This window comes from Pagrus pagrus (genome assembly GCF_965226575.1).
Source record: "Pagrus pagrus genome assembly, chromosome: 11".
In the NCBI taxonomy this organism is placed as follows: domain Eukaryota; kingdom Metazoa; phylum Chordata; class Actinopteri; order Spariformes; family Sparidae; genus Pagrus; species Pagrus pagrus.
Window position 1 is genome coordinate 21,675,800 of NC_140195.1, and position 24,585 is coordinate 21,700,384.

The window sequence follows — 24,585 nt, forward strand, 5'->3', positions numbered from 1 at the left end:
TTATTTAGTTGGTTTCATTGTACTCAGATAATTATGGTGCTTTATACAAAGCTGAGGAAAAAACAAGTAGAGTTCTGTGTTATTTTCCATATGTGTGCCCCCCCCCCATCAATAAATTGGACAAAAACATTTCAGAGCTGCACCCCAACATAGACAGGTGCCACTGGTTTAAATAAAGCTACTGAAACTGATTAAACATAATCAAAAAGCTCTGGAAATGTACACAAGTTTACAGAATAGGCTGATATTTCATGCCCAATTTCAAAATAAATCAAACTGCAAAAACTTCAATGAAAATAGTCAAAAGTGGTCAGATTTGTGTTTAACTGAAGGCATCCTGTGGCTTTATGCAAACTAAATGTAACAGGAAGTCTGGACTACAGCTCATCAGACCACATTACTCCTGGTCCTTGGTTTGTGATTCTGGTCTTTTGCCCTCTTCATCTGTGTCCACCTCAGGGTCAGATACTGGTTTCCCACTAGCAGCTCCTCCATCCGCACCAGCTTCTGTCGGTCTCATCCTTTTCGCCTGTGTCTCCTGCCTACTGTTCTTCTTTGCTGATGCAGTATATCCTTCTCTGTTTTAAACACTCATGACTTTGAGGACGGTCCGACTTGATACACCACATAATTGGGCAGTTTTTCGGACCGACAGACCTCCAAGTTGTGCGCCAACTATTTGTCCTCTGACAAAGTCTGTTAGCTCGCTCATCCTGGAGGTGGATGGATGTGTTGACAGGCTCCTCAGCAGGTGGCAGACAATGAAGTTGCTTTTCATGTGGCGTTCCCTTTATTTTGTCCACTGAAAATGGATGGAAAAAGGGGAAAACTAAGAAACACCAGAAATCTACTTTTCAAACATTATATTTGTTTCAACCACAATCATTCAAGTACATGCTAAGACAGATGTTCTGCATCTGGGCTCACACAGCCACCGTGTGGCAGTAACAAACGTTACCTGTGGCAGGTAGAAACACAAGGTGTTCAATCCACTCAATTCACCTTTTTTTTCACAGCAGCCATTTTGACACGAAATAGTGGATAAGACATGTGTTAGCTACTAATCACATTCATTAAGGCTTAAGGCAGCTTCACAAGACCGAGGTGGAGTCTCCCGTGTGCTGTTTGCCCACTGCAGGTCAGGTGAAGGAAGGAAGGAAAACATCTGGCCTGTTTCCCGACGGTCCGGACCCAACACAGGAAGAGGGCTAACACTAGCTTCCATCAGCATAATACTATTAAGAGTAAGGTATTATCATTTCAGTGCCACTTAAAGACAAACTGGTGTTTTGTACTTACATCTCGAGTTGTGTGTGACACCGCTGCTCTGCCACCGGGCTACTGGGTAGGAAGAGATGCACGTCCGGTAGGGGTATTTCAGAATAAAAGCACCACGCTGTATGATGGATAAATGCATACAAAAATTCTTCTTCTTCTTCATAACAACAACAACAACAATGATAATAATAATAATAATAATAATAATAATAATAATAATAATAATAAAAAAAATTATTATAAATATTAAAGCAGACAGGTAGGCAATATAATGTCAATCCTACATGGATTCGCTCATTTCCATGGGAGACTAATGAAATATAAAGATTATCTTTGAAGATTATCTTCAGCCAGTTCATTCCTCATCTGCTGCTGCTTCTGATGCTCATGATGACACAGAAAGTGCATGCAAGACTGGTGTATCAGCAGAGATGGAGTGTAACTAAGTACTCAAGTACTGTACTTAAGTACAAATTTGAGGTACTTGTACCTTACTTGAGAGTTTCCATTTTTCTGCTATTGGTACTTTCACTCCACCTCATTTATTTGCGGATTGCATGCTGCATTACAGCCAAAAAGCCTTTTTTAAATTATTTATTTCATCAGCAATCTGATTAAGATAATCAGAAAAATCCTTAATGATGGATCCAATAATAATAATAATAATAATAATTATAATAATAATAATAATAATAATAATAATAATAACAATAATAATAATCAGCCAGGCCAGTGTCAACCCACTGTATACAGCATATGCACATGAAAATATATGTATAATTTACTTTTAGTTGTACTTTTGGTACATTTAAAGGTGCACTATGCAGTTCTGGAAAAGAAAGTCAGAAAGTTTATATTTACAATATTAAAACAGTAGCTAATAATACAAACTTAGTGATAGTTATTTGATATACTTCCCTAACTGAATAAACAAGCTGTCCTCTGAGATGAATAAGGTCCCCAGAACACAGTTTGTCAGTTAGTCAGAAAGGAGGCTACAGAGAAGGCAAAATATAAAGAAAGTTAAAGATTTTTCTCTTCTCTCCCTCTATTTTCTTAAAATGTCTTCCCTAAAACTACACAGCGCTCCTCTGATATCAGACTTTTAAACATGTACTATTCGCTCGGGGGACTTTCCCTTTTACCAAAGTAATATTTGAACACAATATATTTACTTTTACTCAATTATGACTTTTGGGTACTTCATACAACATGATGCATCACTCATGTTAAGCCCCTGTTAAAGTGTTTTATATATATTTATATATATATATATATATATATATATATATATATATATATATATATATATATATTAATGCTGCTGGATGAACACGTAAGCAGCACTTTAATGCTGTAGCTTGTTGAGGTTGGACTAAAGTTAACTGCTTTATATACTGTCCTGATGGGTAGTTTCATCTTGAGTGTTGCATCATATTTTAAAAGCTGGTCACATGATTTGTTGCCTTTGTGAAATTCTTAATAAACATTTATTACAAGTCAGATCTCTACTTGCACTGCAAAGGTTTGAAGCACCCACACACTTAAAATGTTGTCATGTTTTGTATGATGTGTTGCTTTATACATGAAAAAAAAAATAGCTGTATTTTTAAAGTTGAAATGAGAAATAAACTCGAATGAACCTGAATCCATAACTGTAACTATAAAAAGGTAAAAAGTACAATCTTTCCTTCTGAAAATGTTGGTGGTGGTGGTGGAAACAGGCAATCACTGTCTGACAAAAAAGATACCATTCATCTGTGAATGGCGTCATAAATGTTGTGTTTTGAGGATAGTAGTGTCCATTGTGTTGTTAAAGACATAATCATCACTGTCTCATGATTATTTCTTTAATTCATGAATAGTTTTTCTACTTAAAGGCCACAAGAGGGCAGCAGAAAAACACAAACATTTATTTTTAACATATTTTATGGAACATAAATAACATACATATATAACAATATAACATAAATAACATATATATATATATATATATATTTAAATATATAACACAATATAACATAACTAACAAATATAACATGTATCAAAGTCCACTCCAGTCCAGTCATTTATGCCGCATAGCAACGCCATTTTGGATGTCCGTGGAAGTTACCATTTATAGTTCCTTGCCAGATAAAGGGTTAAGGAACTTTACGTTCATCAATTCAATTATTAAACTGTAATAATAAATAATAAATTGTTAAACAGTAATAAATATTAAGCGTATTTCAAATCTTACAGCTCACCAAAAACAACAATTAGTAACTTAACTACATGAGATTTTCTTTCCCTCCATTTCTTCCTTCACAGTGTTAAAATACTGAAAAACAGCATCTTTTAAACATGTTTTACATTGTGACATTGAAATGATGCAGGTAAGCTTGTGCTAAACTATGGAAATATCAATCGGAGCATCAAGTGATCACTACATTACACCTTCCTCGGAGCAGAGGGGTTCAGTCAATCTCACACAAAGTCACAGAGCCATTCTTAAACCAGACGCCTGGGAAGAGGGGCTCTGTGAATTTGGCCTCGAAAGTGTGTATGAGGCTCAGCTCTCCTGATGTGACACTGTAATATTTCAGAGTACCACCTGCCCAATCCAGAAACAATGCAACCTTTTTGCATTGGGGCGATGCAATCTTTTTGCGTTGGGGCGATACAATCGTTTTGCGTTGGGGCGATGCAATCTTTTCGCGTTGGGGCGATGCAATCGTTTTGCGTTGGGGCGATGCAATCGTTTTGCATTTGGGCGATGCAATCTTTTCGCGTTGGGGCGATGCAATCGTTTTGCATCGGGGCGATGCAATCTTTTCGCGTTGGGGCGATGCAATCGTTTTGCGTTTGGGCGATGCAACCTTTTCGCGTTGGGGCGATGCAATCGTTTTGCGTTGGGGCGATGCAATCTTTTCGCGTTGGGGCGATGCAATCGTTTTGCGTTGGGGCGATGCAATCTTTTCGCGTTGGGGCGATGCAATCGTTTTGTATTTGGGCGATGCAATCTTTTCGCGTTGGGGCGATGCAATCGTTTTGCATTTGGGCGATGCAATCTTTTCGCGTTGGGGCGATGCAATCTTTTTGCATTGGGGCACTATTTGTTTTTGTTTGTCTTTTTGCTTCCCATGCAAGGGAAACCATCCTTCCTTAAGGCAGAGCAGACTCCAGGACTTGTCATTGCATCCTAGACCACCACTACTGTCCCATTCTCGACCGACTCCTTTATATGCCACTGCGATGCCAACCTCCCCTTCCCACTCCACCTCCCAGTAGCAGAAGCCTCTCTGGCCCTCCTCACAAAATACCTGACTCCTCTTAAACCTGTCCTCATTTTCAGGTTGTGGCACCTTCTCCTCCACCTTCTTTACTGTTTTAACTTTCCGGTTTCCTTCGGACAGGACAAGTCTCTTGCTTGCTGTGTTTTCATCAAACTTTAGATCTGCACCATCTGACAGAGAAACAAATAACACATATTTTAGTGTGTAAATGTGTGTTTACTGTTTTATGTGCATTTGAAAGGCAACAAAAGTAATAAAAGTATGTTTTTTAAAATAAAATCCAAACAAAATCAATTAAAGATGAAATCAAGGGAAAAGTAAAATTGTTGAATTGTTTGTAATGTTGAATTTGATTTGAAACATTTAACTATTTTACAAATATAATGAGTATGTACTGTAACAAATATATAATGGTAAAAAGTGCATACATGATAACCTATACTACCAGAAGAGTTTGGGAACGGATACATTCATTTTTAAATTTATCAGCCAACAGCTTAATTTCTAAGGCTTGGTGACAAGTGTTGGAAATAAAAAAAGACTTACACTTCTTCAGGCCTGGCTTTAACCGATGCTCTCCACTGTGCTCAAAGCTGTACAAGATGAATAAAAGTGTTGTCACAAACAGACATGTCAACCTTCAGCTTCAATGTGAAAAGACAAGAAGTAAGTGCATTTGATATGGACAGAGTTCATACAGCAGAAAATCAGGCCTGTCTCATGAGTCCCATTTATACCTGGTATTAATAAATGCTGTGTTATCCCGATTCTGCCTGCACTGTGACAGGAGTAACTGAGTGTAACTGGCGTTCATGTCAACAAACATACTGCGTACCAGGTGCCTGAACTATTAAGCAAGATTTGGGGTTAGCGAGGTAATTTTAGGGTTTCATGGTTACAACGGTGGTTCACCTCTTACTTAACTAGTGCTGCACACCTAACTATCCAGAGTAGATTATGTTGGAGTTAAAACATCAATACGTATAGAAGCACGGCTAATCATGGCCAACCGCTTGGAAAATGGCATCACCATTTGTAGAAGATCCTGAGGAGCTTGATGTCAGACCATGAGAGGGTTTTCCAGGAGGGCTAGAGAGTTCAGAAACTGGCAAAGCCCATTGGCTTTGCCTGACTATGTTTTAAATGACATACAGCAGCAACTGGTTTACTTCTTTGGATTTATCTGATATTGTAGCCCCGGAAATACCTGGGTTGACATATCGAGTTGATTACCACCATCTTTATGAAAACCAGCTATATACCTACACATATAAACACACATCCTGACATATAATCATACCAGATTGCCAGGCTCATATTTCGAAAAGGAGTTGTAGCAGAGAGCGTTGTCACCCCATTGACTCCTGGGTGATTGTAGCTCAGATCCAGCTGTTTCAGGGAGCAGGTCGTTTTGGACTCGAGAGCTTCAGCCAGGAATGAGCAGCCGTTCTCTGAAACCTGACAACCTGACAACCTGCAGACCACACAAACAAAACACACACAGTGAGAGTTATGTGATACTGAGCTTCAAGTAGAAGTGTTGTTGTTAAGGGTTCCTGCAGTTAAATACATATTATTTACTGATTTAGAAGGGTCATAAGATTTTTTCCTTTATTTTATTTTAATGAACATTTGTCAATCCAAAATTTTCTATGGTCATTTTATAAATATCAAAAATAAAACACTTTGATGATCAATTATAAAAAAAATAAATGAATTGTCATTACAGGCACATTTTCAATCTCAAATATTGTGGGTATTATTCTTATCCTGGCTTTGGTGGGGGCAGGGATATATGAGAAGACTGTTTTATAGGGAGCCGAAGTGAAACCTGAACCCAGGTTCTGTTCCAGAGGTAAATCTTGTAAACATGGGTGAGTTAACTCCATAGAGTTGATGCAAGGGCGAGTGCTCACTTGCCTCATATGGACTTTTTTATTATATGTTCTGAAGATCAAATTTACTTTTACGAAATGTTTGCTGCTCTGCTTAACTGACCTTTGTTTGCAGTTTGGAATAACAATACCTTAAACTTCACACAACAATCCCCCACTCCTGTTCATGATATGTACAGTATGTACAACATTAAATACACAGTAAATGTAATGTACACTTACTTGAGAACCTCCAGTTTACAGTGTATACTCTTCAGGCCATCAGCAAGTTTCTCCACACCTGAATCCAGCAGGTCGTTGTGACTCAGGTCCAGCACTGTGAGATTAGAGGATGCAGAGCTAAGGACGGAGGACGTCAGACCTTTGCAGGATTCTTCAGAGAGCTCACACCAGCTCAGCCTGTGAAAATATGTGTAATCAGAAATCTGAAAAATCTGTGGTGTCAAAGTGTGTTGACTAAACTGTGATGGCCCACACCTCCATGTTTTATGTTTTGCTCTGTAGGAGTCATGGTGGGTCGTCGGACAAACGGCTTGCACCTGAGGAAGGGAGGAGCCAAGCCTATAAAAGAGCAACTCACCCAGCGTGTGCTCTCTTGCTGGGCAACCTCTAACTCATGGCTTACACTTACACACACCTACACTACTGAGTGCATTCATGTCATATAAGTTAAATAAATCCTTTTAATTTGGAACTTTTTGTGTGTGTGTCTTCCTATCTTGTTACAACCCTGAGCCAAGATTGGAACAAATGGGGGCTCGTCCGGGACAAAGTTATCCCTTTAAAAAAAGTATTAGTGTAAATGACCTTTAATATGAGTGTAGTATTTCTATGTGTTTTTATGTTTACTTATTAACATTCTTTAAAGCCAGGCTTTTATTTTTTATATATTAAGCAGACGTTACATTCAGTGCTTTTATTTTGAAAGCGTCTCGCCTAGAACTCGTACACATCCGGTGCTTCGGACTTTAACGGCAATAGGAAAAGTGTCTTCAATGCTAAAGTGTGCCTAACTTACATGAAACGCCCTAGCACCTGGCTAATAAGGGGCACAAGGTTTGTTTTGTTACCTTTTCATGCCATATTTATGTCCGGCTTGAGTTTGGTTGCCGTAGATATTTTCATGTATAGAACGTTGTGGTTAACGGTAACTACTATTAGCAACGGCCAAGCTGCCGTGTCGGTCTGTATTCGAAATGAGATGAAGCTATAAGCTAACTCGTAGGTTGTTTTATTAATGCAACAGGATGTATTTTGTCTGTTTTATGTGAGGTCTGCTAAGGTTAAAAACTGTTTATTGAGTTAAAAACGAACGGTTAAAAAATGCTAATTTCATGTTAAATATTGTTTTATATTGCACTCTATGGGAGGTTGTCCTTCAGTTAAAATGTGAATTTTCCTTCATGATTGTAACATCAATCGTAGCAGTTAAAATATATATTTAAATTCATGGAGTAAAACCTGTGAGTCTACAATGAGTTTATTAAAATAGATAAAAGGAGAGTCAACTTACATGATTGTTTATGGGATAAAAGAAGTTAAAAGTAATTTCAATTAAAGGTAACTGTATTTTATTTTCTTCTTTCATAGCTCTTACGGTGTGTTTATATTGAATACGGTCCAAGGAATAAATGAGTGTAAACCATCAGTTTGAGAGTTCGACCATCATTTAGCCGGGGATGCTACAATTAGTAAGTAAGTATTTCTTCAGCAGTTGGCTCTTTCTGGTAAGTAGAATGCACTGTGGGGAGAAAAGTACCTCTGTGTATTGTAGGGAAACATGCCTACGCTCTCATGTGGACCTTTGACCTGCTGAGGCCCTGTTTTATTTTATTTTTCATTATTAACACTTTCCATCTGTGTGAGGACGTTATCAGGATGGAGACGCCGGGATGTCTCCCCGTGTTATCTCTTAGGAGGGAGAACAACACTCTCTCGTCATAAAACCACCAGAGGGAATCAGTTTGAATTAATTTACGATGGTAACCCCCTGTACGAACTGTTTTTGACCTAACAAGCAGGAACATTCCTTTCACACAGGTCAAACGAAGGAAACATATGAAGCTACTTCTCCTTTAAAACCTCAACCAAAGGAACCGGGATTGTTTGTGATAAAATTGTTTGTGATATAATGTCTTTATAATTGTAATTAGGTAACACGTCTGATGGACCGATCTTGCTATCTGTCCCTCAAACTCATCCTTCTTCTCCCTACTTCCCAATACACACACTAGAGAAAAGGACGGTGGAAACCCCCCCTTTCTCTACCTCCTCTCTTTGAAGAGATTAACGACACATCTGTTTCAGTGTTATCTTTGGTACATTCCAAACAAATGGTCAGAGTTTCATCTAGACTTCAGAAGCATTTCTAATTAACCATTAAATCAGAGTCTCACCTGTTTAATTCTTACAATTTGAAATCCAGTAAAATAAGCTCATCAAACTGAACCAATTCCTAAGTTTCTGTGATGAACATGGACTGAGATCCTGCTTAATGCTCACTGGTGTCTGGTGTTTGGTGGAGTCACAGTGCCATCTAGTGGTAAGTTATGGTTAACTGGATTAGACTGTCGGAGATCTTTTTAGTTTTCTAACGTATTTATAAACTACAATTTAAAAGTCTGTAAAATGTTTTTCTTCACAAGCCTTAAGCTAACACTAGAAGGAACATGTATAAGTGACCAGTTTCATCAGTCCTACGCTATCTTCAAGTGTATTCTTATGTTCTGATCCAGTGTTGATTTCATATAAGTGTTCAATGATTTTAATCAGATCATACTGTCTTATTGTTTCACAAAAGTCCATCTACTTTCGCCATGGTAAAGTTCTGAGAAAGGCTAAGCGCGATTTCGAAGCGTTAACTTGATAGTTGGAATTAATCAAGTTTAAAGGTGTGGAATTAAAACATCCACACTAGGAGTGTGGTCAGTACGCCCCCTTTGCTCCGCCTGCAACAAGAACTATTAAAACCAAGGGACAGAGCTCCCTCGTCCTCTCTTTCTCCTTTTCTTTCTCTTCTTTGCTAAATTTTTCAACACTTTACTTTGCTTCTTTTTGTAACAAGCTCCTAGGTATAAAATCTCCGTACAATCGACCACGTGCGATAATCTTTAAGAGCTTTTATTTTTGTTAGATGTTAATAGAAGTAAGTTCCGTCCTTACTATTTTTGTTAAGTATCACTATTTTATTCAGTGGAACAGAATTCAGTTTAATTATTCTTGTATTGAGAAATAACTGAGGAAGCGCCAGGCCAGCCTTATCCTTTCGTTATCCTCGTCAGGAAAGTTAAATATCAGTTGAATTAGAGTTAAAAGTCACCACTCAGAGTGTGAAGATAAACAACAGTCTTTTTTAAGACTAAAACGCCAAGCAAAACGCGCAGTGTCACTGCCTGTTTCCACAAACCTAGGACCACGGTTTGCAACGACTTTGTGCCAAGCTGAAGTTACGCTGCCCTCTACGCTCACGAGCGGTACCATCCCGCTGGGCAGCGAACCGGACCATCCTCTGCTGAGCGCTGGACCAGCTGATCTCTCTCCGACACCTGGACGAGAGAGAGCCGCCTGCTGTGAGGTCGAACCGGACCATCCTCTGCTGAGCGCTGGATCAGCTGATCTCTCTCCGACACCTGGACGAGAGAGAGCCGCCTGCTGTGAAGTCGGATCGACCGCATCTTTTTCTTCGGGACCCGCAGCTACCGCGAGCCAGCAATCCCTCAGACGAAATCCGGCAGAAAGATCGAAGCGAAAGGCTTCTCCACTCTTCAGACGAAGTAGGCTAAGCATCTTGCACACGTTTCACTAAACGTTCATGAGTTGGTGTTCTTTTAATTCCTAATTCACAATAATCTTTTCACAAGACAAGTCCGGTTAGGGTCTCGTTAGTATCAAAATTACTCTCGTAACATTTGAATGCTGCCCAGACTCACGACTTTACCATCGCTCATCCACCTTAAATAATCCTGTCACTTTAACCATATAGTCTTCACATTTCTGTTTGTTTTATTGTTGTCTGAATCATCATTTCATTTATTCACCTTGATTTATTTAGTAAATAAACATATTTAACCGTACGTCGTTGTCTGTGCTTACTTGCTTTGATGTGGAGAACCGAGGAAACTGTATAAAGAAGTCACTAATTCAGCTATGAGACTAACTAAATTGATTTAAATTGATACAAGTTAACCTTGTTTAGTCGGATTTGATTAATTACCTCCGGATTATTCAAATAGACAAAACATCGGAGGTGGTGCCCCATTAACGAGTGTTTTATTAATCTTCAGTGATTAATACCTTGCCTTTAATACAGTGTATCTCCTACAGTATGTTGGGGTGCTTGCAGTGTTACCTGTCAGCATTTTTGGTTTAAGTGACGCTGGTAGAAAATAATGTTAAAGGGAGTTCCACACACAGTGGTTTTCATTTGAGTTTGCCCAGCTTGGGAGGTAAAGAATAGGTTTAATAAATAGGTGTGTTGGTGTGTGTGGTTGGAGCTACCTTTCCCAATAGGCATACGAAACGTGTTCTGGGTGACTGGACACATTTGTTTTTTTAGTTTGTTGTTTTTGTGCACTGGTGTGGCTAGAGCACTTGCTCGGGGACACTACCATGGCTGTCTAGGTGGGTCACCAGCATGAGGGTTGCTTAACTGAGTTATTGGGCTCAGTGTTTAATCGACCCACCACAACTTTTGTCTAGGGGCTGAGTTAGTTATTTAGACACCTGGTAGGTAGATAGCTAGGGGAAAGCAAGCTTCTTCCACAAATGTTTGGCACACCTATTTGTAGCTCATAGCCAGTTTTGGTTTAAATTGTTCAAGTTGATAAGTTTGGGTTCTAGTTGGTAGTTTTCATGTGGACATGGATTCTGTAGCTGAGTTTATAGAGAATCCTAGTGAGGAGCTATTAAAGGCACTCACTAAGGAACAGCTGTTAAAAGTGGCAGAACGGTTTAATATTGAGTGTCCAAAACAAGCACAAAAGGACATTATTTTTACTGATGATGCAGCATCAGCAGGCATTAGAATGTGAGGAACGTGCCAAAGGGCATACTTTTGAACTTGAGAGGTTAAGGTTGAATGCCCAGTTAAGAGAAGATGAACTAACCCAGCAGCAGGAGCAGCAGAAATTAGAACGCTACCGTCTTGACCTAGTTAGGGATGGTAAGTTTTCTGGTTCTTTTCAAAGCAACCCATCAGGATCCAGTGGTTACTTTGATGTTGCCACTAACCTGAGACTGGTCCCAAGGTTTTCAGAAAAAGATCCTGATACTTTCTTTCTGTTATTTGAAAGGTTGGCAAAATCCAGGAAGTGGATAGACCCTGAACAAACGTTGTTGCAGTGTGTCCTGACTGGGAAAGCCCAGGAAGCGTTTTCTGCTTTGAGTATGGCTGATAGTGAAAATTACAAAATGGTTAAAACTGCAGTTTTAAAAGTGTATGAGCTGGTACCAGAGGCATACCGACAAAAATTTAGAAATTTTCTGAGACGAGATAAAACGCATGTGGAGTTTGTCAGGGAATTAACAAATCTGTTAAATCGCTGGCTTAGTGCATCTGAAGTAGAGACCTTCCCACAACTACGTGAGCTTCTTTTGTTGGAACAGTTCAAGTCTACTCTTCCAGATCAGTTAACAACTTACTAAAATGAGCATAAAGTAAAAAGTGCATCTGAAGCTGCCATCTTCGCAGATGAATACATTTTAACACACAAAGTCCGTGGTGACTGGTGTCGAAGAGAGTCTTTTCCCAGAAACCAGCAGATGGATAGGGTTAGAAGTGCACCACATACTCCTTGGGGAAATGTAAGTGATCATGTGAAGCAAGGCCAGAGTAAAACCTGTAACTATAGTTTAGGACAAGGTCATTGGAAAAACGAATGCCCAATGTTGAAATCCAAACACGGATATAAACAGGGGACTCCCCCTGCGAAGCCTGTTGCCCTCGCTGTCTCAGTCCATGCCACAGAGAAAGCAGAGGCTATAGCTGCTGTTAAAAGGCATACTAAACCTATTGAAACTGTTGCCCTTTGCAGTTCTATGGTTTCTAGGTTAGCAGATGAACCTAATTTGGAATCAGTTGACCCAGTCTATCGTTCATATGTCTCCAGAGGTTTTGTGTCCTTAGTGGGGAGTGATGAAAAGGTGCCTGTTAACAACAAAAGAGATCTACATTCTATCATTTTTACGAGATCATCAATTTTGAAAGTACTTACAAAGCAGTGTTGGAGACTTTGACCACCGGCAACATTCCTAGAAGAACTTTCTCTGATTTCAGGTATTTTTTTAGATCAAACACATCAAGCTCCTCATCTGATGTCAGCAGCACAAAAGTCAGAGCTGACCACTCGGCAGTGGAGAAATTTTCAAATGTGACTGTTTCAGATTGCAGGTACTTTTTGACTTCTTCCACCAGAGAGTGGTCATTCAGCTCATTCAGACAGTGGAAGAGATTGAACTTTTTATCAGCATCACTGTTCTCTTCCTGAATCTTTTCTTTGATGTACTCAATAGTTTCCTTGTTGATCTCCTTGTTATTTTCTTTCTCTTTCAGCAGCTCTTGCAGTAGTTCCTGGTTGGTCTCCAGGGAGAGGCCTAGCAGGAAGCGGAGAAACAGATCCCAGTCTCCATGTTTGCTCCCCAAAGCCTTGTCGACTGCTGTCTTGTAGAAGTCTAAGTCTGCAACTGTCAAAGTGGGTTTGGTAAGCAGATTTTCACCTTTGTTATTGAATGTGTGAAAGACATAAAAAGCTGCCAGGAACTCTTGAATGCTCAGATGGACGAAGCAGAAGAGTTTCTGTTCGCTCACTCCACAGCCTTCTCGTTTGATCTGCGTGAATAATCCAGAGAAAACTGCAGCCTCAGTGATGTCAAGACCGCACTCTGTCAAGTCTTCTTCAGTGAAGAGAAGGTTTCCTTCCTCGAGACTCTCGAAGGCCAGTTTCCCCAGAGAAATGATTGTTTCCTGGTTCTTTTGATTCCAGCATGTCTCAGACCTCCCACCTATGTCATCTCCAGGATACTTCACATTTGCCTGTCTGCATTGTAGCAAAAGGAAGTATATGTACATGTCAGTCAGAGCCTTGGGCATCCTTCCTTCTTGTTCTCTGTTCACAAAGTCCTCCAGGACTTTTGACGTGATCCAACAGAAGACAGGGACGTGACACATGATATAAATGCTTCTTGATTTTTTCACATGTGACAAAATTTTCTCAGCCAACTCCTTGTCACTGAATCTCTTCCTGAAGTACTCTTCCTTCTGATCATCATTGAATCCTCGCACCTCTGTAACCCGGTCAACTGTATGAGCAGGGATACGGTTGGATGCTGCAGGTCGCGAGGTGATCCAGATTTGAGCTTCAGGAAACAGATTTCCTTGGATGAGGTTTGTCAACAGAACATTCACTGAGGCTGCCCTTCCAACATCTGTGTGAGAGGTACGTGCATTAAAGTCAAGATTAAGGCGACTTTCATCAAAACCATCCAGGACAATCAGAATTCTGTACTTGTCATAGTCTGTTATTTCTGATGTCTTCATACCCGGAAAAAAGATGTTAATAAGTTCCTCCAAGCTGAGATGTTCCTCTTTTTTCAAATTCAGCTCCCGGAAAGAAAGAGGAAACATATAAAATACGTCATTGTTGGCCATACCCTCAGCCCAGTCCAGCATGTACTTCATTGTAGCAAATGACTTTCCAATGCCTGCCACTCCGATTGTTAGCACGGTTCTGATGGGTCTACTTTCTCCAGATGCTGGTTTGAAGATGTCCTGATATTTAATCAATGTTTCTTGTGTCTCTGGTTTGAACTTTGCATCTTGAACTTGTCTGGTCTCATGTTGTTCATTGACCTCTCCCCTCTCACCCTCTATGATGTAGAGATCTGTGTAGATCTCATTCAGAAGGGCAGAGGTTTTCTGCTTATCGATCCCCTCAGACACATGGGTGAATTGCTCCTTCAGCTGAGTTCTGAGTTTCTGCTGACTTACTATGTCAGGCTTACCTGTAGGGAAACAATTATCAAAGTTATTGTGGACAGACATTAACAAATAGTGGCGATTAAATGTTTTGGATGCAATCAAGCAGTTAATTAAATCTAAACCATAGCACCAAGAACTAAGTTGTTGGTTTTTTTTTTGTATATGGTTTGTTTAGCTACATACAATTTAACCAAAAGTCAAGCAGATCATCAGGAATCAGCTCGAGAAGAGGAGCACTTGCTTCATTTTTGCTGTCCTCCCATAGACCATTTTTTGGCTACACTGATCAGCCAGAACATTAAAACCGGATGGGTGAACACATTGAACACTTTGCCTTGGTCCTTTTGCCATTCCTCAGCAGTTTTTGCTGTGTAGTAGTGAAAATTGTCTGCTGGGAAGCCACTGCCATCAAGGAGTGCCATGACTTGTACTTGGTCAGCAATGATGTTTTGGTGGGTGGTGCATGACAAGTGGCATCCATTAAAAATACATGACCCAAGGTTGTTCTGGTTGATCAGTGTCTTGGTTGTGAGTCTAAACCAGAGTTTGATTTGGAATTGGGGCTGATCCGAGCATATTTTAGTGGATTGTTATTGGCTAAATAAAGCCGATCCCTACTTCCTACTCACTCTACTTTTGCAGTGCTGTTCTCAATTATGACAGTCTTACATGCCATTTTAATGCATTTGCGAGTGCAAAGTGTGTGACTGACTCTTGAGTCCTGATGGTGCGGCTCACAAAATACACATACTAATTAAACTCAGAGGCTAACAACGCTGTTATTTCTCCTCTTTCTTTCTGAAGAGCAAAGAGCAGCTTTCAGGCAGTAGCGTCTCATAATTGCAGCAACACATAATTTTAGCTGTCACTGTTGATTCTGTGAGAAATTTGGTAACAGAATTTCAACTTGTCTGTTGTAAACACCATCAACACCACTATGTAATCATATTATTCTCTCAGTAAAATTTGAGCTTTACCAAATCTGAAACCGGTCTCAAAAACTGATTTAACCCAAACTACTGGATGGGTTTCTCCTGTCAATAAGTGTTCTTTAAGTTGGTGGCGCTTCATTGACATACTGTTAATTTGAAATATACTCCTTTAAAGACATAAAGCTCCATTTAGTTCTGAGTGAACTCTCCTCTTACTTTGAGAAATGTTCAGAAATTGTTTCAGTTTTTTTAAAACTAGGCTAATCTAAAACTATTTCAAACCGTGTAGTCATGAAGAGCCTGCTTGGGTTAATTTGGTTTAAAGCCTGTGCTGCTTGCTCTATATTGCTGGCAGAAGGTAAATGAATGATTTCAACTGTATCATTATGAATTATATTGATCTGTTGTTGTTAAACATGAAAAGTTGCACCACATGCGGTGATGACTACCTTATGATTTATTTAAGACTTAAAAGTCAACATTAAGAAATTGGACTTGACTTGTACTGTAAGCCTTGTTCCTCTCATGTAAGTTAAGATGTTGGAAGAACATTATAAAGGTCTTTATAGCATTTTAGTGCAGCACCACCTCCAACTTACAGCATACATTTGGTTTAATTAGACACCTCTCTGACATACTGTCTATGTTAGACGCTTCTTTTTTTTTTCTTTTTTTTTTCATGGTTCTCTGTTTACATTTCACAGCAGTTTAGAGCATTTGGATATGATTGCACCCTTATTTATGACTACCTCCATCCACACCCATAAGCTTACATCTTATTTCTGTCGTCCTGTCGACACATGTATCAGGCAACCGTTTGGCAGCTGAAGGTTGGGAGGTTATCCAGAGCCGGGCAGAATGAAACAGCTCCCCTCTGATGAGGTTTGTCAGTAGCACATCTACTGAAGCTGGCTCTCTGGTGTCAGTCAAGCTGTTACAGTTGTCAAAGTTGAGAGGAGGTTGATAATCCTCCAGTCCATCCAAGACGAATAAAACTTTGAACTGCTCATAGTTAGAAATCACACACTCCTTTGTTTCCTTGAAGAAATGCTCAAGAAGTCCCACCAAACTGACTTTTGTCTCTTTTATCTTATTGAACTCAGAGAAGTTCAGTGGAAATATCACTTCTTCATCAGCTTTGCTCCAAAAGGACATTATTGAATTGAAAGCCCAAGTTAAAAATGACCCCTTGTCATTTTGAGCCCACTCTTTTTTGAATTTCTGCACATGGAAGGATTTTCCAATTCCAGCTTCTCCGATAGTCAGCACAGTCCTGATTGTTTTTTCTTTTGTATCTTTGAAGATGTCAGATGTTGCATTCAATCGTGTCACAGATTTTGCCACAGGACGTCGATTTTTCTCTCCATTATCGACCTCGTTACTTTTCTCCTCTCTGATGATGTGTTCTGTGTCTTGTTGGTTTGGATGATTTATGTTTTCAACTTCAGTGTCCTCACTAAGAAATCTTCCTCTTAGGGCTGATACTAGCTGCTGCCGTCGCTTCAATGTTTCTGGATAAACAGAACAAATCAGCACATTATTGATGATGATGGGTAGATGTAATTACCTTTAAGTCAGCTAAAGTTATTCATGATACAACACAGTGAACATGTTACACCACAACAAGAGTTTAAAGTTACCAGCGTTAAGAAGTATGTCACTTTTGTTGAAACACATAAATTCAGTTTAGTAATGTTTATAAACTCTGCAGTAACATTGTTATATGTCATGGTTGCAACTTGCAGTAGTTCCTAGTCAGAATTTCACAATCTAACAGAAAAAGTGACACAGCGCTTTGAAAATATATTATTGTTATTGTTTCATACCTCGACATTCTGTCTGTTTCTGAATATATTCAGAGGGAATCTTATCAACTCCTGAAGGTTGAGAGACGATCCAGAGACGAGCGGAGGGAAGCAACTTCCCCTTGATGAGGTTTGTTAGCAGCACATCCATCGAGGCTGTCTGGTCCATATCAGTCAGGTCCTCCTTCTTTTCAAAGTCCAGAGGAAGTCCACATTCTTCCAAACCATCAAGGACAAAAGCTACTTCACATTTGTTGTACTTGCAAGCTCTTCTGTGTTTTTTGTCATTGAGGGAATCACGAAGCAGATCTGTCATGCTTTGATCTTTGTTTCTTCTTGAATTCAGCTCGCTGAACTTCAATGAAACTATCAAGTCTATGTTCTTGTTGGAATTTCCTTTTGCCCAGTCTACCATGAACCTCCTTGTTTGATGTGTTTTACCAACACCAGGAACTCCCTTCATTAGCACTGTCCGTAACTTCTGAAATAATCCATCATAGTTTTGTGCTTTGTTTCCTTTTCCCATCTCGTAGAGTTCTGTGTCAGTCTCAAGTTTTCTCAGTTCCTCTTCATGCTGACTGAGGATTGTTGCCTTCAGGTTTGCTGTCAGTTCATGTTTCAAATCTTTGTCTAAAGAAATGATAAAGACATTATAGAGAAAACAGAGTACAGTGACTGCAAAAAATACAGTGTCACATTATGCATTTTGTTTTTCCAGCAGTGAAAGCCCAGAGAGGAAAATGGTACTAAAACACAAAATGTAAGTAGGAATTTGCAATGACATTAATTTTAGTTGAGTTTATGAAACATCTTCCATAAAAGTGATGTATGTCATGGTTTCAGCTTTTGCAGTGTGTCCTGATCAACATCAACATCAAGAATGATACAGATAACATGATACGTATAGTTATGAGACTACGTTATTGTGACTGTTTCATACCTCGACATTCTGTCTGTTTCTGAATATATTCAGAGGGAATCTTCTCAACTCCTGAAGGTTGAGAGACGATCCAGAGACGAGCTGAGCGAAGCAACTTCCCCTTGATGAGGTTTGTTAGCAGCACATCCATCGAGGCTGTCTGGTCCATATCAGTCAGGTCCTCGTTCTTTTCAAAGTCCAGAGGAAGTTCACATTCTTCCAAACCATCAAGGACAAAAGCTATCTTACAGTTATCAAACCTGCAAACTTCTGGGTGTTTATCATCACTGAGGTAATGATGAAGCAGATCTTTCATGCTTTGAACTTTGTCTTTTCTTGAATTCAGCTCGCTGAACTTCAATGACACTATCAAGTCAATCTTCTTGTTGGAATTTCCTTCTGCCCAGTCTACCATGAACCTCCTTGTTTGAAATGTTTTACCAACACCAGCAGCTCCTGTCATTAGCACTGTTCGCACTGTCTTTGTCAGTAACTTCTGAAATAATTCATCATAGGTTTGTACTTTATTTTCTTTTCCTATCTTGTAGAGTTCTGTGTCACTCTCAAGTTTCTTCACTTCTTCATGCTGACTGAGGATTCGTCTTTTCAGGTCTGCTGTGAGTTTGTGTTTGACATCTTTCCCTAAAGAAACAATAAAGACAATGTGCAGAATGCAGTAATTGCAATAAAAGTCACATTCCTTAACAATTAAATGGCAAACATGAAAAAGTTTTGTGTTATACCTCCAATCAAAGCCGAGTGATTCAAAAAGTGTTTGCAATTAAGAAATAGTGTTAAATAGCTCTATATTCCAGCAGTAACCACTGTTACAGAGTGTTTGGTCAGTAAACATGTCTCTCCTTCTCTTGCTCACGCTGTGGAATGGAAAATTAATTTTCTGGTATCCCTGCCCACTTCATCCAATCAGGATAGAGAACTCCATAAAGGGGCGGTCCTGTCTGCTCGTGAACACACAGAGAGCAGGATCCTCCTGTTTGCTGCTCTGTCTGATGATTAGCACTCTGCGCACATGTGGCGACATAAGGAGGAGAGAGGGGATTGCTAACTGCAAAACAGACGTTAGCTAAAATGATGAAAACGTTTACAGCAGCTTTAAGCTGATAAAAGTTTCTGTGTTGTTTATTCTAACCTTTGCTCGAGGTGTCCACACTGCTGGGCTTAGTGGTGTCTGTTTTCTGATCGGGTGAGCTTCAACACAAACACAAAACATTTATTACATATTTGTGTTAATAAATACATGAGATACATTTACTCTAACAAAGATTTATATTCATGTTTGAGGTAAAATGTATCTTCGGGCCTTCACTGGTCTGCTTCTTCATTTCTTCCTCATATTGTTACTTCGTCTTTTTATCTGTTATAGCTGTAATAGTATGAAAGTTGTTTGTCCTACCTTAGCCCAGACCTGAAGTCGAGAGGATCATCCTTAGGAATGTTCCTGAATGCAGGGGAGACTGGTCGTCTAGGCTCATGGGGGCTTTAAAACACATTTATTTGAGTGATTTCACAAAAACAAACTCTAAAATTTTTAACATCTAAAAAAACCTTTTAGCTTCAAGGTGGAAACTGCAGTAACGTCTGACTACTCTGATAGGTCGTTCTCTTCGTTTTTGTCTTCTGCTCTCTAAACATATCAAACAAAGAACATGACCAAAATATCTTACCCTGATTCTCCTTTACTGAAGTTAAGAGGATCATCCTTGGACCTGTCACTTCTCATAGACACACTGCTGGGGACAGGAGAGACTGATCTGTCTGCCTCAAGCTGACTGTAGAACAGATATAAAATGTTTTAAAATTGACAAACCAAAACACTTTTAACATCTTAAATGTTCATTTTAAGCTTCAAGGTAGTATCTACAGTTTATTTTCTCCTTTACTGTGAACCTCTCTGTATCAAAGTACCATCATTACTAAAATATCTTACCCTGGCTGTTCTTTACCGAAGTTGAGAGGATCATCCTTGGACCTGTCACTTCTCATGGACACACTGCTGGGTACAGGAGAGACTGATCTGTCTGCCTCAAGCTGACTGTAGAACAGATATAAAATGTTTTAAAATTGACAAACCATAACACTTTTAACATCTTAAAAAGGGTGCATTATACATTAGATACATTTACTCTAACAAAGGTTTATATTATTCAAGTTTGAGGTAAAATGCATCTCCGGGCCTTCACTGCTCTGCTCCTTCAATTCTTCCTCATATTTTTACTTCATCTTATTATCTGTTATAGCTGTAATAGTATGAAAGCGTAAGTTGTTTGTCCTACCTTAGCCCAGACCTGAAGTCGAGAGGATCATCCTTGGGAATGGTCCTGGATGTAGGGGCGACTGGTCTTCTAGGCTCATGAGGGCTTTAAAACACATTTATTTGAGAGATTTCACAAAAACAAACTTTAACATTTTTAATATCTGGGAAAAAACTTTTTAGCTTCAAGGTGGAAACTGCAGTAAAGTCTGACCACTCTGACAAGTCATTCTCTTCGTTTTTGTCTTCTGCTCTCTGAACATATCAAAAAAAGACTGTGACCAAAACATCTTACCCTGGTTGTTCTTTACTGAAGTTGAGAGGATCATCCTTGGACCTGTCACTTCTCATGGACACACTGCTGAGTACAGGAGAGACCGATCTGTCTTGGTCATGCGGACTGTAAGACAGATATAAAATGTTTTAAAATTGACAAATCATAACACTTTTAACATCCTAAATGTTCATTTTATCAAAGTCACCTTAGTCATCATCATATCAGTTGCCCCCCTGAGAGATTTGGCAGCAGCGACCACTGCTTGAACCTTTTAGTTGAGAGGTTCACAAAAACAAACTTTAACATTTTTAACATCTGGGAAAAAAACTTTTTACCTTCAAGATGGAAACTGCAGTAAAGTCTGACTACTCTGATTAGTCATTCTCTTCGTTTTTTTCTTCTGCTCTCTGAACCTATCAAACAAAGACCATGACCAAAACATCTTACCCTGGTTGTTCTTTACTGAAGTTGAGAGGATCATCCTTGGACCTGTCACTTCTCATGGACACACTGCTGGGTACAGGAGAGACCGATCTGTCTTGGTCATGCGGACTGTAAGACAGATATAAAATGTTTTAAAATTGACAAATCATAACACTTTTAACATCCTAAATGTTCATTTTACCAAAGTCACCTTAGTCATCATCATATCAGTTGCTCCCCTGAGAGATTTGGCAGCAGCCACCACTGCTTGAACCTTTTAGTTGAGAGGTTCACAAAAACATTTTGAGCAGCAACATTTCAGAGTAAAACCAGTTAATTTAAATGGAATTTCTGCCATCACATAATTGAGGAGGGAAAAAATATGGCATCACTTCAGAATCACTTTGTTGAGTTGAAATGCATCTGACTGTCACTTTTACAATAATAGTAAATTAAAGCTGCTGTAAATTTGTATTCCAACAATAATCATTAGCCCTTTTCACACAGAGACGCCGCATTATCTCCGCAATTCTCCGCCTAATTCATACAGCACACCGGCGCTGTGGCTCCAAAAGAGGCGTGACGGTACACGTCATGATGATGACGTCTGTGTTTTCTCAACACGTTTCCCTGGTGTCCTCCTGTAAATCTAAACATGTACCCGCTGACTGTTTATAATCATATGGATGCAGTTATAATGTGTTGTGATTGAGATCCTGACCCATCAAACATCCTGGAAAGTGACAGAGTTACATTTTTCTCTTAATTAAATAATTACATAATCGCCATTAGCAAACAGGACGCTGTCTGACTCTCTCACTTGCGGGGAGGGAGGCTGTTTTCTGGGGGAAAGTTCATCGAAGTCTTGGTCGGGAGGGCTGACCGTCGCTGTGACAGTGACTACACCAACACATAGTGGAAGGAGACAAACACATGGTGAGTTTTTTGCCGGGGACAGACGCTGTTTTTCGGGCAGACATGCGTCAGAGTCAGTAGGACAGACAGGATGACAGGCACTTCTCCATGTATAACTGCGGTATTTTTTTCCTAATATAAGCTGCCAAAGACACTACCAGTTACTACGTTACTGTTGGTTGGTAATGTAACGTTGCTTTGTGGGACATTTTGTTACACTTCGTTATGATTTAAGGGGAAACGAGATGAGGACCCAAACGCAGACAACACACGGGAGGCAGTATAGGGGAACAAAAGGCGAGCTTTAATAATTAAAGCTGAATATACAAAAAAAAAAGGACCAAAAACAAAGTAGCAACATAAAACTTAAACAAAGTCCAACAAAGCAAAGTACAAATCAAATGAAAAATCAAGGAATCAAAATCCAAACACACCAATGGGGAGACACTGGAGGCAACACGGGGGAAGACAGACCAAGACGGAGTAACATGGAACAACACGGAACGAACTGACAAAGACATGAGGGAGAACAAAGACTATATACTCAGACACACTAACGAGGGGATCAGGAACAGGTGGAGTGAGGGGGGAAGAAGATCCTCCTGTTTGCTGCTTTGTCTGGTGATTACTGCTGCATGTTCATGAGGTGAAGCAGAGGGGAGGGAGGGGACTGCTAATTGCAAAACGGACAGCAAGTTAGCTAAACGAGGACAATGCTTAAAGCAGCTTTAAGTATGAAGAGTGTGCATGGTACGTAGTGTATCCCGAATAAACTTCTACTTACTTCAGTGTTGATGAGGCTTCAGCCTGCTCCTCAGACATGTCGATTTTATGGTAGATTGACCTGTTCTCTCATTTCCAGTGAGTAGTAAGGCAGTCCGTCTCCACACTGACTTATGTCAGCGTCCTCTTGGTCCCAAGACCCACTCATTACTGGGCAAATACCTTAACACAAATATATTTACTTTCATCTGACACAAAGGCTGGACAGTAATAACTTCAGGCCTTTAAATCCAGTCCACAAGTGAGACCAGAGTAAAAAATTCCCTGAATAAAACAGAAAAATGCATCCAGTTCCTCTGACTTACAGATAGGCCTATCAGCAAATCTGATCAGAGTCTGGGAGTGGTATCTCACAAGTTATTTCAAGTCATTGTAAGTTAGTGGTAAATGATTAACATCAGTATGACTGTAACATGTGGACCTTGACCTTGATGTGAGCTTGACACATAAAACATGGTATGATTAAAAATAAATCCCTGGCAGCCATTAGCCCAAAGGCTTGTATAAATCAATATAATACAGTATATGCACACAAGTATAATAAGTAATTTCCATTTGCAAAACCATAAATGTTTAGCCCAACCTGCAGCTTAATATTATGCTATGCTAGAAATGTATAAGGGATGCCCCTGGTTAGTAACAGGCCAACATGATGGCAAGTTAATAAATCAGAAACGCATTAAAGACGTGATTAAGTACACAGTCATCATCGTGTCTTATCAATCTTACCGGTACAGATGGCGTTAAAATCCTTCAATCATTTGTTATTCACACAGTTGTTCTCTCTGACGCAGGTTTTACTCTGTCTGTGCTGTTATCCCTCCCTGCAGAGCTGACAGCTACACTTTCACTTTCTCTTTATCTCAGCAGCAACCCCCCTCCCCTCTGAGAGCTACTGAACTTTATCCAGTGATTATATAAGGAAATAAATCATTACTGCATATGAGATACACAGGTTCTGTATATGTGCATATGTGATTTGTGCTTCTTTCATTTTTGTCTCTCCTCATATTCTTGTCATTATTTACACCCTGTGTGGCAATTTTTCACCACTATTTTTTACAAGGTCTTTGACTCTCTGGACCAATCACAAGCTGTGTTTCTGGGCGGTGACCCATGCAGCTGAACCAAAGAGATTCGAATCCCTGAGCCTCAACCATGATTGGCAGTGACTGTGTCCAGACAGAACACTCTGCTGCAGCAGGGACGCTGACTACAGTGGCTCCAAAGATGAGATACATTTGAAGATGGTTATCTGCAGTTTGTCAGAAACTGTTGTATGCTGCCATGATCTTTACAATGAAAACATGAATGGACACAGTGAAACAGATTGTGAATAGATTAATATGTCTGAACTCATTCCCTGCAGACTTGGGCTGCAGCTTTGATGACAATAAATACGTAGAAATAGTTATTTTGTGATGGAAAATGAATTAAATATTGAATTAATTGTGTTGTATTTCTGTTCTGTACCTATTTTCACCTCATTACAGCATACATGTTAAGTAAGTGCAGTATTTGGTGAAAAACAACAAACACAAAAAGTACATATAAGTTACTTGCTTGTGCCAAGTCTTATATTTATTCAAATGTTTACATAGAAAGTGATCCAAGGAACAAATAATGGGAAAAATCTGTTCAGCATATCATGAATTATATTTAAATTCACTGCTCTTCAATAAGTGGGGTTTGGGGTTGTTAATTGGATTGTGTTGGATGATAAAAAAATATGTAAGTGTGAGGCAGCAATTACATTTTAACTCGAGTACGATATCTTAGACATGATTAATTAAATTTGGCTGATGCTTGTTGTGACAGAATTCATGTTTTCTCTCT

The 24,585-nt window shown here is 39.5% G+C and overlaps 1 protein-coding gene across 2 annotated transcripts; it reads right to left on the bottom strand.

The window, feature by feature from the left end:
- Positions 1–3,327: 3,327 nt before the first annotated feature.
- On the bottom strand, positions 3,328–24,129 carry LOC311264884 (uncharacterized protein). Of its 2 annotated transcripts, none has more exons than XM_084366066.1 (17): positions 23,479–24,129; positions 22,751–22,911; positions 21,076–21,180; positions 20,647–20,751; positions 20,374–20,457; positions 20,028–20,132; positions 19,765–19,869; positions 19,494–19,538; positions 19,230–19,288; positions 18,101–18,721; positions 17,182–17,790; positions 16,129–16,866; positions 12,661–14,446; positions 6,671–6,847; positions 5,854–6,027; positions 5,100–5,146; positions 3,328–4,723 (listed from the first exon to the last, which is right to left on the bottom strand). In XM_084366066.1, the coding sequence occupies exons 2-17, from the start codon at positions 22,786–22,788 to the stop codon at positions 3,735–3,737; spliced, it is 5,787 nt and encodes a 1,928-aa protein (XP_084222192.1). In that variant the 5' UTR covers positions 22,789–22,911; positions 23,479–24,129; the 3' UTR covers positions 3,328–3,734. The 2 variants fall into 2 exon arrangements, with proteins under 2 accessions (XP_084222192.1, XP_084222191.1); XM_084366065.1 differs by having other exon boundaries at positions 19,494–19,577.
- Between the last annotated feature and the right edge of the window lie 456 nt (positions 24,130–24,585).

Bases quoted from the DNA above. Each gene is read 5' to 3' on its own strand.
- LOC311264884 (XM_084366065.1), bottom strand. From the start codon at position 22,788: ATGTCTGAGGAGCAGGCTGAAGCCTCATCAACACTGAA. The intron at 19,870-20,027 runs GTAAGATATTTT...TCTGTTCTACAG, and splicing joins TTCGGTAAAGAACAGCCAGG to TCAGCTTGAGGCAGACAGAT. The intron at 16,867-17,181 runs GTATGAAACAAT...CTGTTTATCCAG, and splicing joins GAAACAGACAGAATGTCGAG to AAACATTGAAGCGACGGCAG.